The sequence below is a fragment of the Rhinoderma darwinii genome, chromosome 7 (assembly GCF_050947455.1).
Source record: "Rhinoderma darwinii isolate aRhiDar2 chromosome 7, aRhiDar2.hap1, whole genome shotgun sequence".
In the NCBI taxonomy this organism is placed as follows: domain Eukaryota; kingdom Metazoa; phylum Chordata; class Amphibia; order Anura; family Rhinodermatidae; genus Rhinoderma; species Rhinoderma darwinii.
In genome coordinates this window covers 25131308-25147983 of record NC_134693.1, presented here as the reverse complement: position 1 = coordinate 25147983, position 16676 = coordinate 25131308, and the positions used below count along the sequence as shown (strand labels likewise).

Here is a 16676-nt window from a genome sequence, read left to right as displayed (position 1 = left end):
TTTTTTTTTATTTTATTCAATGCCACCTTGTAGAAGTTGTGTATAGTTCTGCCAACAATTTTTTGCTTGTCGATAGAATATGTCATAAATGTATTCTCGGTAGACATCCGACCACTGGGACTCATGATTGCTAAAAAAAAAAGAGACCGTGACTCGCTCCGCTTCCCCACAGGCTTACACTTGACATTTTTTTTGGGGGGGGACGGGGACACACCAGTTCAGTCTAGATGCTGAAGGGCCACAGCACTCCTAAATCTTCTTGATATACATTCAGTTGGTTAGCAAGAAGTAGAGGGAAAATTGCAAGGAAGTGTGACTGCAGGATCAGGCTACACAGGGTTTGTATGTAGTTTTGAAGCGTTGACTCGTAGGAGCTGCAGATACAAAACGATAGATTTCTTATTTTTTTTATTTTTTTTTTAATGAAGACTATTGACAAAGTTGCATTTTTGTATCTCTTATTTACAACCTTTTCTTGTGCTGGTACTATTTCTAATGGTGTTCTTATTCTAGATTTGACCTTTTCGTACTTTCGGAATGAACAGTACATATGAAGAAGTGAAATATTACTTTTGTGTACGTAATACACAGAATGGAGATTTGCTGCTTCATTCAAAGTCCTCACTGCAGTCGAGCATTGAGGAGAACCGGGGCGTTCAGGATCTCTGTTCTCGCGAACGGTCGGGCCCCCCAGACAATTATCAGGTGATAATTGCCGATTCTGGTACAACCCCCAGTCTGACACTGATTGGATAGATTGTCAGACTGTGTATGGACAAGCCCCATTGATAAAAGGGAATTGCAATGCCCAGTTGTTAATTTAGTCATACATTTCCAGGCGGAATAACAGAGGAACAGCACAATACAGAGTAAAGAAAAGATGATCCAGAATTGCTTTTTTATTTCCTGTGTCAGAAGAGCTGACTAATACTCTTTAAAGCCCATTTTGCTTGTTATCCCTTTTGGTATACATTAAAAATTTATCTGGTTAGAGCTTTTTCCATGGAAAAAATATTTGATTAGGTGGCAAAATGATTATGAAAAATAGTGAAAGAAACACTTGAGCAATTTTTTTTTTGCCCACATCATGCTAACTAACCAGCATTATTCTAGCAGCGTCATTTGTTTCTTCCCAGTTCAGTTGCATCCATGTATTTTGAACTTTTTCAATATGGATAGCTGTGTCATGTGATCAGTCTGACCACCAGAATAGCCCATGCGCTCATGTGTAGACAGCAGGTCATTTCTCCTGTGTGCCTGACTTCCTATGAACTACAGGGGAACATAATCACCACTCTTTTGGCAGCTCTGAGACACCTCCCACCCCCCACCTGTTCCTTTGTATGTCCCCCCCCCTCCCAGGAGTGCAGTGATATTATATGTGAGTCCATACAATGATTCGCTGCAGAGTTGAAACCTCCCCTGACTCACACGGACTGTCTATATAATCTTTGTGTTGTGTGCAGAGAGTGCAGTGTATTTCTTTGAGCTGCTGCTCCTCACTGCATCCCGTGTAAGAACAGACCGAAAACTAACTAGCAGGAGGTAGAGGAGACAGGCTGAAGCTGCAGTTAGGGGACAGAAGTTCTGTGTCACCAATCCATCACTTGCAGCACTTCGATAGGGCTCCGAGCAGAGCGAGTGCAGTGTGATGAGGCTCCGCCCCCTCTTCCAAGCCAGAAGCATCATGGGAAATGTAGGCTGCATTAGGAGAACCATATATAAGAGGACGAATGGACCATGATGGCAAACAACCTGTAAATGGCACATCAACTAATCGAGCTATACACCGGAGCCTCTACATTGTTCCTGAATAATAGTCTATGCTGCACTTTATAGGCAAAAAACAAATCACAATTGCTGGAGTGCTCTTTTAATTTCTGGGATTCTCCTCCAAACTATCCCAGAACTGCAAAATATTTTATGAAGGAATAAGACTGTCCTAGTAGAAGTGATTAAGTCTTTATTGTATCTGGCAGAGAGACAGCAGAAAACAGATGGCAATGTCTTGTATTGGCTCGTGCGTTGTCAGGAGCACAGATAATACTGCGGTCTGTTCTTCTCATGTACTTGAATTACTCCTGATGCTGTGTACATTGGACCTAGGACAGGGACACTGCACAGATGTGCAGAACATGGAATATGTGCATCAGATGGTGAATAATCTCACTTCTGTTAGACTGAACGTATTTTACACTAAATTCGTAATTCTTCGTGCAGTGGACGTCTCATTTTGCTGCACAAGAAAAGGTTTAATTTTCTTGTTCCATACATTGCAATTATTAAAATGTACTTTGTTTTTTTACATGTCCTACAGTTACATTCATTGCCACGCTCCTCTTATGTGTGTTCATCCAGAACTATCTGATAAAAAAAAAGGGCTGTGCTGCCAAACTACTCTGATACTCCGTTATAGGAGTAGTTAGCAGGTCGAAATTGTAACTGCATAACTTTTCATGGATTGTGGTGCAAGAATGGCTGTCGTTGGCGCTTCTCATCCGGTATATGTTAGATCGAGGAATATTAAATGGATTTGTCTCATAAAGAGAACCTTTTTACCATAAGCCGGCGTCCTGGTGATCACTGGGAGAAGTTTTCGCCTGGCTACTGCGGGGGACATCTAGTATCATACTGTGCCAGATGAGTTGGGGACCATGTAATACATGACTGGATCGAATCCGACCCAGAAAGGGACTCTGGTATCCAATGTGCCTAAGATGTGCAACTGGTGCCTACCTTTTTAGAGTACTTTTCTATGAATGTCTATGTAAGGCTTCGTTCACATCTGCGTCAGGCCACCGTTATGGCGTTCCGTTGGAGCTTTCTGTCAGAACAGAACCCCGACTGACACAAACGGAAACCATAGGTTTCCGTTTGCATCACCGTTGATTTCACAACGGAGACAAACGTTGCACCGGATCAGTCACCATTGAAATCAATGGTGATGCAATCGGAAACCTCTGGTTTCTGTTTGTCGGTCAGGGTTCTGTTCTGACGGAAAGCTCCGACAGAACGCCAGAACGGAGCCCTGACGCAGATGTGAACGAAGCCTTAATTCTGATTACCCGGCTACTGAAGAAGTCAAATTGGCTCCTAAAGTCTACAGTATTTTTGCTAACTGGAGACCACCAATATGGTATCAAGCTGATCTTTACATTATGGTCTATCTGACTTTTTAATGGGGTTTTCCAGTTCCTAAAAATTGATGGCCTATCCTCGGGATAAGCCATCAATAGCTGATTGCTCGGGTCCTACTCCCGGGACCCCCTCTGATCAGCTGTTTTGAAGGGGGGCGCAGTGATCGTACGAGCACTTCTCCTTCATTTCTACTTGCTCACTCTCTAAATAGTCGACGCAGATGTAGCTTCAATTCACAGTATTGCGGCCTTCTTCTCTCATTCACTTCAATGGGAGAAGGCTGCAATACTGTGAATCGCCGCTACATTCGTGTCGACCTTTTACAGTGAGCAAGTGGAAATTAAGGGGAAGCATCGCTCGTACGAATGCTACATACTTCTCAACACGGCGGGGTCCCGGTAGTCGGACCCCAAGCGATCATCTATTGATCCTGAGGATAGGCCTTAGTTTTAGGGACTGCAAAACCCCTTTAAGCAGTATCAGCTGATCAAACATATTATACAGCTCGGCACAGAGTGATTTACATTGTACAGTCATTTCCTCCTTGGCAACAGCAGAATTATCTAATGTATGGTGTGTGATCTGTAGTACTCGGCTATTGTGAAGCTACAACTCCCAACATTCATAAAACTCATTCATACAGTGCTCTGTAATTTTTGGTAGTTGTAGTTTCACACCAGCTGTGGATCCGCTGGATGTGGACCATTGCTCTATGTGTGTACTCATGTGTATAGTATGTTATGAATATGCATGTCAAACCCGTGTACACATTCATGCGTGTGTTGTGTGTTTAGCTTTCGAGACACCGGAAACCGTTAGGTTTCTAACAAATATCAAAGTTCAACTCTCAAGATTTCTTTATGGAAATATCAGCAGTTTGGAGAGGGTAGAATTGGAGCTCCCCCCTCCCTCTGTTTTCTTTGCACGAGCGCCAAGAGAGCGAGACGTGAAAAAAAACAAAAACCCAGAACTGCAGAGTCATCGTTCAGGCTCCGAGTGATCCGATCGACTTCTTTGTGTGATGAGAACGGGTTTTATTTCTGGCCATAGAGAGCTCTTTGTCTCGTGTAAGAAGTGTCATCGCAGGTTAAGAACGCACACAAGGCTCGTATGATTACTGTCCTGATGTTACACGGGTGTGAGCTGCTCACCTGCCTGCTACATGGACTGTAATATCACATGCAAAGGTCTGAATGCGGCTCCACGGTGACCGTGCAAGTGACGTGCAATTGTACATGTGACTTATCGTTTTATGCACAAAATTGGTGAAACTAAAGGGTCAAAATATAGAACCCTTCATGATCCGACAAAGAAGTAGAGGAGATTTATCAAAACTGGTGCAAAGCAGCTAATCAAGTTGCTGCTTTTATTCTCGAGCCTCTTAAAAATTAGAGCTGATATCTGATTGGTTGTCTTGCTCCCTGTAAATGTTCAGAAACCTCCTCCGTCACCAACACATTCTGTCTGCATTAATACGCTGAATACAAAACGGAGGAGGGGGATGCTGCTGCAGTTTCTCACTGTCTGATGCTGCGAGTGGGGAGGGGGAGCAGAATTGAGGATAGGAGGGGCAATACTAACATCATATGAAAAGCCTATCTACTTAGCAGACATTGAAATAGGAATGATATCCAAAGCTCGGTCCACATATGTTGGAGGCTTCGTCAGATTTGACAGGTAGAACAGTGATTCATGCAGCGCTGATCTTTCTGTCAAAATGACAGACACCATGACTGTACCCGAAGGACCCCATTAAATGTCAATGGGGGTTCATCGGGCGCCGGTGTTAACCATTCTAAGACGGTCTGGGACTGTGTTGTGGCTTCTGTTATAAGCGTAAACCACGGCGGAGATGTGAACTTACGTTTTGCGTTTCAGCTGTACATTTTTTGCATATCCATACGGACAAAACGTGACTGTGGTGAAGTATTGTCATGACAGATGCGCTCAATTAATCTGCAGTTTGGTTACCAAGAGCAACTTTTGTACGACCCCAAAAATACAGGTTGATGGCATTTGTCATGCAATGAACAGGGGCACAAATTTTCACTTCTATGGGGATGTAAAAAATTAGATGAAACAACACGGGGAAGAAAATTTGCGCAACTCTCCCAAATGTCCCATGGAACACAAATGTTGCATCATCACAACTTACTGGACAAGTCATAGACAGGCCTCAACCTTAAAGGGAACCTGTCACCAGCATTTTACCTATTAACCCCTTCAAGACAGCCTGTTTTGGCCTTCAGGACACAGCCAATTTTTTAAAATCTGACATGTTTCACATGTTTCTATGTGGTAATAACTTCGGAATGTTTTTACCTATCCAAGCGATTCTGAGATTGTTTTCTCGTGACACGTTGGACTTTATGTTACTGGCAAAATTTGCTCGATACATTAAGTATTTAATTGTGAAAAACACCAAAATGTAGCGAAAAATTGCAGCGATTTCTCATATTTTCAAGAAAATTTCAAAACGCTATTTTTACAGGGACCAGTTCAGTTGTAAAGTGGATTTTAGGGCCTTATATATTAGAAAGCCTCTAAGTCACCCTATTTTAAAAACTTCACCCCTCAAAGTATTCAAAACGGCATTTAGAAAGTTTCTTAACCCTTTAGATGTTTCACAGGAATTAAGGCAAAGTAGATGTGAAATTTCTTTTTTTTTGTTGCAGAAATTCATTTAATATCTATTTTTTTTGTAACACAGAAAGTTTTACCAGAGAAACGCAACTCAATATCGCCCAGATTCTGCACTTTTTAGAAATACCCCACATGTGGCCCTAGTGCACTTATTGACTGAAGCACAGGCCTCCGAAACAAAGGAGCACCTAGAGGATTTTGGGGCCTCCTTTTTATTAGAAAATATTTTAGGCTCCATGTTGGGTCTGAAAGGCTCTTGCGGCACCAAAACAGTGGAAATCCCCCAAAAGTGACCCCATTTTGGAAACTATACCCCTTGAGGAAATTATCTAGGGGTATAGTGAGCATTTTGACCCCACAGGTTTTTTGCTGAAATTATTGAAAGTAGGCCGTGAAAATGAAAATCTACATTCTTTCAAAGAAAATGTAGGTTTAGCTAATTTTTTCTAATTTCCACAAGGACTAAAAGGAGAAAATGCACCACTACTTTTGTAAAGCAATTTCTCCCGAGTAAAACAATACCCCGCATGTGGTCATAAACGGCTGTTTGGACACACGGCAGGGCTTCGAAGGGAAAGAGCGCCATTTGGCTTTTGGAGCTCAAATTTAGCAGGAATGGTTTGCGGAGACCACGTCGCATTTGCAAAGCCCCCTAAGGGACCAAAACAGTGAAAACACCAAAAAAGTGACTCCATTTAGGAAACTACACCCCTTGAAGAATCCATCTAGGGGTGTAGTGAGCATTTTGAACGTACAGGGGTTTCATAGATTTTATTAGCATTGGGCAGTGAAGATAAAAAAAAATCCTTTTTTTCCAATAAGACGTAGCTTTAGCTCAAAATTTTTCATTTTCTCAACAAATAAAGGAATAAAAGAACCCCAACATTTGTAAAGCAACTTCTCTGGAGTACGGCAATACCCCATTTGTGGTCATAAACTGCTGTTTGGGCATATGGCAAGGATCAGAAGAGAAGGAGCGCCATTTGGCTTTTGGAGCACAGATTTTGCTGGATTGGTTTCTTGACACCATGTCACTTTTGTAAAGCTCCTAAGGTACCAGTACAGTGGAAACTCACCAAAATTGACTCGATTCACAAAACTACACCCCTTGAGGAATTCATCTAGGGGTGTAGTGAGCATTTTGACCCAACAGGTGTTTCATAGATTTTATTAGAATTGGGCAGTGAAAATAAAAAAAATCCTTTTTCTTCAATAAGACGTAGTTTTAGCTGAAAATGTTTCATATTCTCAACAAATAAATGAAAAAGAGCACCCCAACACTTGTAAAGCAACTTCTCCTGTGTACGGCAATACCACATATGTGGTCATAAACTGCTGTTTGGGCACAGAGTAGGGCTCAGAAGGGAAGGAGCGCCATTTGGCTTTTGGAGTACAGATTTTGCTGGATTGGTTTCTGGTCGCTATGTCGCATTTGTAAAGTCCCTGTGGGACCAAAACAGTTGAAACCCCCCCAGAAGTGACCCCATTTTGGAAACTACACCCCTCAAGGTATTCACCTAGGGGTGTAGTGAGCATATTAACCCCACAGGTGATTGCAACATCGAGTGCACACCAATTTCTGCCAGAGTGAAAATGGTTTATCAATAGATATGCCAATATGTGGCGCCCAGCTTGTGCCACTGGAGACACACACCCCAAAAACTGTTAAAAGGGTTCTCCCGGGTATGCCGATGCCATATATGTGGAAGTAAACTGCTGTTTGGGCGCACTGTAGGGTTCAGAAGGGAGGTAGCGCCATTTGGCTTTTGGAGCCTGGATTTTGCTTGTAGTAGTTTTTGTTTTGAGTCTTACTGGTGGTTCAGTTTATAACGTGGGGGTACATGTAAGGCGGGCGGAGTATATAAGGGGCATAGTCAGGTGGTATAGTGGGGTAAAAAAAACCACAATAAAATAATTAATAGATGTGTGTTACGCTGTGACACAATCCTTTCTGCACAGGCCGGTGTCGCACTAATAAATGGTCCTTTCTTATTCCCCTTTTGGTCCACACTCCGCACCTTTGACGTTTGGGGAATTTTACTGGGAAAGTGTTGTCCTGGTATAATACGGGCGCCCTCACTTCCAGCAGATATGTTTGGGCCCTCCCCTTCCTGGTTCCCTAATTTTAGGGGCCTTGATAATTCGCCACTTGAAACAGAAGAAACGTTCCCCTCGGGCCGGCACAACTGCATATTTTTATTTCCTGGCTTATTGGTGCCTTGACTAATTTTATTTTTTCATAGACGTAGTGGTATGAGGGCTTTTTTTTTTTGCGGGACGAGCTGTAGTTTTTATTGGTACCATTTTGGGGTACATGCGACTTTTTGATCACTTGTTATCCTTTTTTTTTGGGAGGCAAGGCGACCAAAAAACAGCAATTCTGACATTTTTTTAGTTCTTTTTATACAGCGTTCACCATGCATTATAAATTACATGTTAGCTTTATTCTGCGGGTCAGTCCGATTCCGGTAATACCTAATTTATAGCACTTTTTTATGTTTTACAACTTTTTGCACACTTTTTTTTACGGCGTTCACTGTGCGGAATAAATAACATAATATTTTTATAGTTCAGGTCGTTACGGTCGCAGCGATACCAAATATGTATGGTTTTATTATTTTTTCCAATAATAAATGACTTGATAAGGGAAAAAGGGCGATTTGTGTTTTGTGTTATTATTTGAAACTTTTATTGTATTTTTTACAACTTTTATTTTTACTTTTTTTACACTTTTATTTTACACTATTCTTTAGTCCCACTAGGGGACTTGAAGGTCCAACTGTTTGTTTGATGTTCTAATACATTGCACTACCTATGTAGTGCAATGTATTAGAGCTGTCAGTTGTTAGAGACAGCAAGCCGATCAGGCTCCGCCTCCGGGCGGGGCCTAATCGGCTAACATAATGGCAGATAGGAAGCCATTGTTAGGCATCCTTTTGCCATAGTAACAGTCGCCAGCCTTGCCATTGTTAGGCATCCTTTTGCCATAGTAACAGTCGGCAGCCTTGCCATCGTATGGCAGGGCTGCCGATTGCATACAAACCACTTTGATGCAGCGATTGCATTGAATCGCTGCATTGAAGGGGTTAATGGCCGGAATCGGAGCTAGCTCCGGTTCCTGCCGATAGATCGGGGTGTCCGCTGTAACATACAGCGGACACCCACTGCCGATGACGCCGGCTCAGCTTCTGAACCTGAAGATGAGCCGGCGCCATCTTACTGATGGTATCGGAAGCCTCCTTGGCCCCGCCGCCGACGGGGCATAGGAGGATTCCGTTACTGACGGACCGGGAGGTAAGCATTAGCCCTCCGATCGCCTTTGCAGCCACTGGCAACCCAGCGATCACGTTGCTGGGGTGCCGGCGGCTATAAACTCCTCACATGCTGCGATCTCTATTGAACGCAGCATGTGAGGGGTTAATCGGTCGGATCGGAGGCTAGCTCCGGTCCTGGCCGATACCTCAGGGTGCCATCTGTAACATACAGCTGTCACCCGGCGGTGATGTCGCTGGCTCAGCTCCTGAGCCAGCTCCATCTGTTTCACGTACAGTTACGTGGAGATGCGGGAAAAGGCTATCTCCCATCACGTAACTGTACGTAAAATGGAGGGAAGGGGTTAAACCAGCAATACCTGGTGGAAGCGGGTGAAGAGAATTTTTATGTAACCTATAATTGTCTTCTTAGTCGGCTCTGTACCTTTTAGTAATCGTTTTTTTTTTTTATTATTGTTCCTGCGCCGTAGGATAATGAGCATAAAAGAGTCATATCTTCATTTCTCAAGCCTTTCCGAGTTAACCCCGCCTCCTTACTTTTGATTGACAGCTCCTCGCCTCCTCCCAGCACGCATGAAATTCCACGCTTGTGCATCCATGTCCTGTTCTGGTGTGTACGCACAACGGGACACCATAGCGGCGCATGCGCAGTAACTAGATATGAGGCTCGGACGAAGCAGGGAAGGGTATCGGACGATACATGAAGAGATTTTGGCATTCAGGGTGGGCCAGTCTTTAGCTGTGGGCGGGCATAAGAAGAGGAACGAACAAGACTGCCGGATTATTACCATAAAAGGCGCAAAATGTTTGCAGACCGTTATTTACGGTCGGAGGAAGAGTTTAGGAGAGGGGATAACGGCAATGAACTTTTGACAGCAGCGGCCAGCGAGGGGTGAGGAGAGTTCAATAGGTGAAATGCTGGTGACGGGTTTAAAGGGAATGTGTCGCTAGAAATTTTTTGTAGTTTTTTTTTAGTTAAACTGTTAGTATATAAATGATTACACATTGTAATTTTTTTAAATTTTTTCAAAAGTCAGGAAATATTATAAATTAGATTATAATTTATACCATTTCCATGTGCTGGTCACTAGAGGGAGCAATTCCCAAAATTGCAGCATTGCCATGTGGTAAAGCAACCTCATTGCTTTATGCTGCAAATTGGATAAGACACACTTGCTCTAGTGTGCTCACACAATCCCCCCTCCTTTATCCTGGCTAGTGGCAGGAGAGAGGGGGTTGAATGTTCAAACCTCCTACACTGTGTGCCGCCATTTTTTGAGAGAATGTACAGTGTAGGAGGATTAGATACAGTGGTAATCAGACAGTATAACACGAACATACACAAACATAACTTACATGCTCCTGCTGCCGCTGCCTCCGCTCCTAGTCCTTTCTTCTGAACGTATGGACGGAAGTCATCATCTTACTGTCCGGCCGCGGCTTCCGGTCCACATGAAAATGGCGCCGGATGTCGCTCTGCCGAAGACCTTCCTTTTGGACTGTGTGGGAGCGGCGCATGCGCCGTTCCCACACAGACGGCGTACACCATAGTGAATGGAACGTCTCCCGTTCGCATTCACTATGGGGCTGTATGTGCCGTATTCCATCTCTGTATGTGTCGTTAATCGACACATACAGAGATGAAAAAAAAAATGGCAGCCCCCATAGAGAAGTAAAAGAAAGAAAAAAGTACAAAACAAAAACACAAATAAATAAAATTAATTATAATGACATACTAAAAGCAATAACATATAAAAACACTTTTTTTCGTGACAACTTCCCTTTATCGTGTGGTGGGAGAAAAGCTGTGCAGCTCCCCCCAAACGTCCCATGGAACACAAATGTTGCATCATCACAAGTTACTGGACAAGTCATAGTCTGGCCTCACCCTTAGTGGGGCTTCATCTACCGGAAGAAATTATAAAATATTTAGCGTTAAATTCCTTTAATCCAGCATCCAGTGAATGATCCGGTATTTCTATTGATCTGGAGCTACATGAAATCTAAAAATTTTCCTTAACCAATAGACTGAGAGAGAAACAAATAGGCCTCATTCACATGAGCATGCGCAAAAAACTGAACGTTTTTCATGTCCGTGTTGCATCCGTTTTTCTCGTCTGTGTTTCTCCTCTGCTGCCCTTCATGGTTTTATTTTGTTTCTCTGCTTTTCTTTAGCAACTGGTGCATGAAACACGGACAGCACATGGATGTCGTCCATGTTTTTCACGCACTCCTAGACTTGAATGGGCGACGGAGTTCACAAAAACTGACTAGAATAGGAGCAGTGAGTTTTTGATCTGTGAATCTGGAGAATATTTAGAGGGTAGGGATGTCCTCACTAACGCCTCATGCACACGACCGTGTGCGCCGTCTGAGTCCCGTCAGTGATCCGAGGAAAGATAGGACATGTTGTATCTTTCCTCGGATCGGAGACTCAGACCATTTTTCACGGACCCGATTCACCCGCTAAAGTGAATGGGTCTGTGAAGACTATCGGGTGCCACTGGGATGCCGCCAAAAATGGCCCAAGTGGCACAACGGTCGTGTGAATGAGGCCTTACACTTGTAGGGTAGCATTAAATTGAAGAAGTTGTGCAAAAAAACCACAAAAAAACAGCCCTTTTTTCTAATCTCCTGCAAACAGCGCCACTTTTGTTTATAGGCTACGTTTGGTATTGCAGCTAAGCACAATTCATTTGAATGCTGCACGATCTGAAACTGCCCTTGGACAAGAATGCCACAGTTTCTGGGGGACGGTCTGCTGTTTTCTAAACTACAAACCCTTGTCTGTCTAGTGACAAATACCACTGAACATTTTATAGAACTTGAAACTACAGTCTGCGACTCCAAAATATACTCCATTATCACTGTGTGTGAGTGTGTGTGTGTGTGTGTCGTTGTTAATGCTATGACTGGATTTATTCGCCACAAGTCACGGCTTCAGGGGGTTTAGAAGTTCCCTGTCTCAGAGCTGGAAGTCCAGGCGTGGTGGAAAAGATCAACATCATATCCTGATTTCCGATCAGATTATCAGGGAGTTTCTCTAAATAGGGAGAGCAGGCAAGTCTCCTGCAAAAGGCTTCTGGCAGCCGTCACTGGGGGGAGCTGACTGCATATGTTCATATATTGCTCCTATTGACTTCTGTAGGACATATACAAAAAATTTAAACCATGAAAAAAAAAAGTATAGATTTATTATGATTTAGGTGGCGGGGGCATTCTGCTGGCACGATTGTTTGCAGGGTTTTTTTTTAGAACATCTTTATTTTGGCTATGTTCAGTTTAGCTATGCTTGGGCATAGTATCAATGCATAACCGTCTGTACTCCATTCTCTAGTGCCGCACATTTATCCCACTAATTTTCATTCGTATGTTAAAGGAGAACTCCATTTTTAATTTTAATGACCCCTTTGAGAATGTAATCCTCCTTTCCTTAAAGCGTTCACTCTGGGAATATGTTGCTCATGTATTCTTATAGATGTCCCTACAATAACATACCGGTAGTATTGAGTAGTTTCTTCCTTCACTGGTTAATAGGTGAAATGAGGTCTTATTTACGCCCTCTTGTGGTTGTTTTTCAGTATTGCAGCACATTCAATATCTGAAACATGTTTGATATATATATATATATTTTTTTTTTTTAACTGATCCCATGCTTCCCTATGGAAGCCATTCTAGCATCAGTTGCATCCATTTTAATGCCAGATGTCTGCCTTTGCCAGACAGAAGAACGTTGCATGCAGTGTTGTCCTGTCCGGCTACAGACCGGAACGGTGAACAAAGTGCACAAAATGTCATCAGTTGTGTCCAGTTGAGTCTAATATCCAGAACCTATTGGGGACAAAACACGACCTTGTATAAACGATAAAAATATATATTTTATTGAATAATCGAGCTAAAATATACATTCTTGTACAGAGAGATAAAAATGCAACCTTCACAATGAAACCGAGAGAGAAAAGATGCAGTGGGCATAACAAAAGTACAGACTGTGTCAAGGTCCTATACAAAATCAGTACATAATAGAATAATTTTAATCCAATGTTTATAACGTATAGTTATAGAAAGAGGAAGGAACCAGCACGGTGTGCCAGGATATAGAAGCAATCACGATGGCAATAGAAGTCAATTGATGTAATCAGACATGGGGATAAGTAACCACACAGGACACCCCATAAATGAAAGGGTTTAGAAGGATCCTGATAGGAACAATACCTGCAAAATTCAGCTCGGCTGTAACACAGGGAAACCCAGAGAGGACCAGTCACGCACCACCACCGCGCTCCCAACGCGCGTTTCGCTTAGTCAGGGAATATATACTTTTAGAGTTTTTATACAAGGTCGTGCTTTGTCCTCAATAGGTTCTATAGATTTGTGTTACACGTACAATTATATCTAGGGTTGTTCTAGGTTCAGTCTAATATGCATTGCGTCCGGCCACTTGTTTTATGTGAACCCAGCCTTCTGGACCAGCTTATTTTGGGCCTTTAGGAGGCAGTGTTTTGTTTTTTCCGTTTACACAATAAAAGCATGTTTGTCTCTGCATTCCGAGAGACATCACTTCATCTTTCCATCGATGTAGCTATATTGGCTTGTTCTTATTTGTAGAATTTTGTGGTACATATAATTTATTGATTTACTTGTGTAACATTTTTTGTAGTGGAATAGTAAAACCACCATCATTTTTTGGGGATTGTTTCTTTTATTTATTTATTTTTTTTTCATATGAAATTTGCTTTGCAGTACAAATTATATGTTCTATGGTCATTATGATTGTGGCAATAGATGGTGTATTTTTTTTTTTTTTAGGGTTTCCTATTTTTAATAAATAAAAGTTTTTTTGTTTTTATTTTGGAGTACAATTTTTTTTATTTTTTTTATTTTTATTGCACTTTACAACTTCTTTTTGTATTATTCATTAGGGGACTTGACACTGTGATCAGTTGAACGTGAAGCCGGCTTTATAACTATTATATTGCAGGGCAGGAAGTAACGACATCATATTCTTCTTAATTAACTAAATCTTGGAGACTGTGTGTTTTTAATTTAACCTAATTTACTGAAACATTTCAATAGAGAGTGAAAAAACATCACCTGTAAAGTTGTTCAGTTTTTTTCATCGTCCACTTCACTAAATGCCCAGCGTTGTCTTCACGTTGAGGGGTTCCGTCGGAGGTTTCCGTCGGGTTAACCCCTCAATGGAAAGGCAAACAGAAACCTTCGCTTCCGTTTGCATCACCATTGATCTCAATGGTGACGGAAACTTTGCTAATATTTCAGCCTGGCCTTCCGTGGCCTTGTCCGTGGCATAATGCATTACCTTGGCTGATAGATGTTATGTATATACTTCTTTGTGGGGCTACCATTGCTCTGATACATTTCTCAATCCAGTGTATATTATTCCCTTTTTCTGGCGTTGTCCATTCACTCTGAATATACTAAACGTCTGATTTACACGCTGTATATGTACATTTTACCAGGGTGATCCATCCTCTCTTTATGTACTTGTGGGTCTGTGCGTATCTTTTCGTCTCGTGTATTTGATTCTTGGCTATTCATTCAAATGTTGATATTTGAAGCTTTATTTCTTCCTGATTGACTTATTGGCTTTATGTATTCATGCAATTATGGATTTCTATATTTGGGAACGTTAATTGGCATTGATTTAGAAAATGTGTAATAACTTTCTATATAGCAGGAAAGTTTTGTGCGCTTGTTAGTGACTGGATGTTCATGTAAAATGATTTGTTTAAGTAGCTGTGGATAATTTTCGCCTGTGCACCTGCAACCAGGATCCTCACTGCACCCCCATCATATAGACAGTCTGACAATCTGATTTGTAGCAGGATATGCCCAAAAACGACACCGAAGTAATGAAAAGGCGTTCTCACAACTGCAAGGCGCTTCAATAGGACAAATTCCAGTATATATATATTTTTTTTCTTGTGATTGGGAGTTGACATGTTACATTGGGATGAATGCGCTGCTGGTGTAGAAGACCATGTCACCTCTTCTTGCTTTACTGAGAAATGTTTTTTTTCTTCTTTTTCTGACAGGCAGCAATAAATGGCGTGATCCCACAAGAAAATGGCATTTTACAGAGGTATGTGTTTTATGGTCGTCCTCCCCATATACGTGGGTATTCAGTTTTGAATCCTAGAAGTTATAAATTATGATACACTTTACAACGGCTCCCAAAATGGCAAAGTTCAGGCCGCAACGCTAATTCTGCTTCACCTCGTTTTCACAGGGCTCCTCAGAGATGACATTTTGCGGTAGTGGTCTTCCTCTAGAAATCCTGCACTTGTGCACCACTTCTATAATTCACTTTTGCCTTTTCTTGATGCTCCTCTGACGCTCCACTCCCCCTTGTCCATTGGTGCCCTCAAGCCATCATCTATACCTTTTCTCCTTGATGCCCTAAAGGACTTCATTACCCACCTTCCTCGGTGTCTTATGGCTTGCCTCTGGCCTGTCCCTTGACTTTTGGTACTTTGAGCACTTGCCTATTCCATCGTCCCCTCCTGATGCTTTAAAGAAGACTTGTCACCTCTCCTGACGTGTCTGTTCTAGTAAATACTTGTATTCCCCATAAAATAACAATTCTGGATCATCTTTTCTTAGATCTCAACGTGGTGCCGTTCCTCTGTTATTCATCCTAGAAATGTATGAATAAATTGACAACTGGGTGTTGCTAGTTGGGGGGTGTGTCCCTACACAGCTGACACTGTCCAATCAGAGCTGACCGAGTGAGACTGTAGGGACACGCCTCTTTCACAAGTGGATTGTAACACCCAGTTGTCAATTTAACCCTAGATTTCTAGGAGAAATATCAGAGAAACTGAGAAAATATGTTCCAGAATTGTTATTTCAAAAGGAATACAAATATAAACTAAAACACGGCCCTATTCACTAGAATGGAGGTTTGTTGCAGTTCCCTGTGCGCTGGGGGCAGTGATGGGCAAGAGAGAAGCCTAAGGGACTGTTCACATCAGCGTCTGGTCCCGTTCAAGGGTTCCGTTAGACCTTTCCGCCAGAGGAACTCCTGAACGGAAACCATAGCTGCCATTTGCATTACCATTGATTTCCCTGATAATGCTTCCATTGCATTTGGCTTCCGTTTGTTTGTTTCGTAAGGTTTCCATTATTGTTTTGCGGAAACAATAGTGTAGTCAACTACCCTATTGTTTCCACGAAAAAAACTGAAACCTTACGGAATGGAAACCAATTGCAATGGAAGCATTACTATTGAAATCAATGGTAATGCAAAAAGAAGCTGTGGTTTCCGTTCATGGGTTTCTCCGACAGAAAGGTCTAACGGAACCCATGAGCAGAAGGCCGACGCTAACGGGAACACGCCCTAAGAGACCAAGGTCCCCTTGTTCATGTGATTGGCAGGTGTGCCAAAAGTCGGACCCCTACCGATTTTTTTTTTTTTTTTTTTTTTTTTTTTTTTTTATAATTTTGTGGCTTATCTTAGTGATACGTTATAGCACTAGAAAATGGGAATATTCCTTTGTTTCTGAAGAGGTCGTTTTGTTTGTTTCAATGCATCCGTAATGTCACAAGTGTTCTGCTTGAGGACTGGAGCTAAAAAACACTGCTCTAAAGGACTCCTTTATC

At 42.1% G+C, this 16676-nt stretch overlaps 1 protein-coding gene across 1 annotated transcript in view; it reads left to right on the top strand.

The window, feature by feature from the left end:
* FAF1 (Fas associated factor 1) overlaps positions 1 to 16676 on the top strand; it is a 197973-nt gene that overhangs the window by 24450 nt on the left and 156847 nt on the right. Inside the window, exon 3 of the mRNA XM_075832979.1 lies at positions 15110 to 15156. Coding sequence (XP_075689094.1) covers positions 15110 to 15156 — 47 coding nt within the window. The remainder of the gene's footprint in view (positions 1 to 15109; positions 15157 to 16676) is intronic.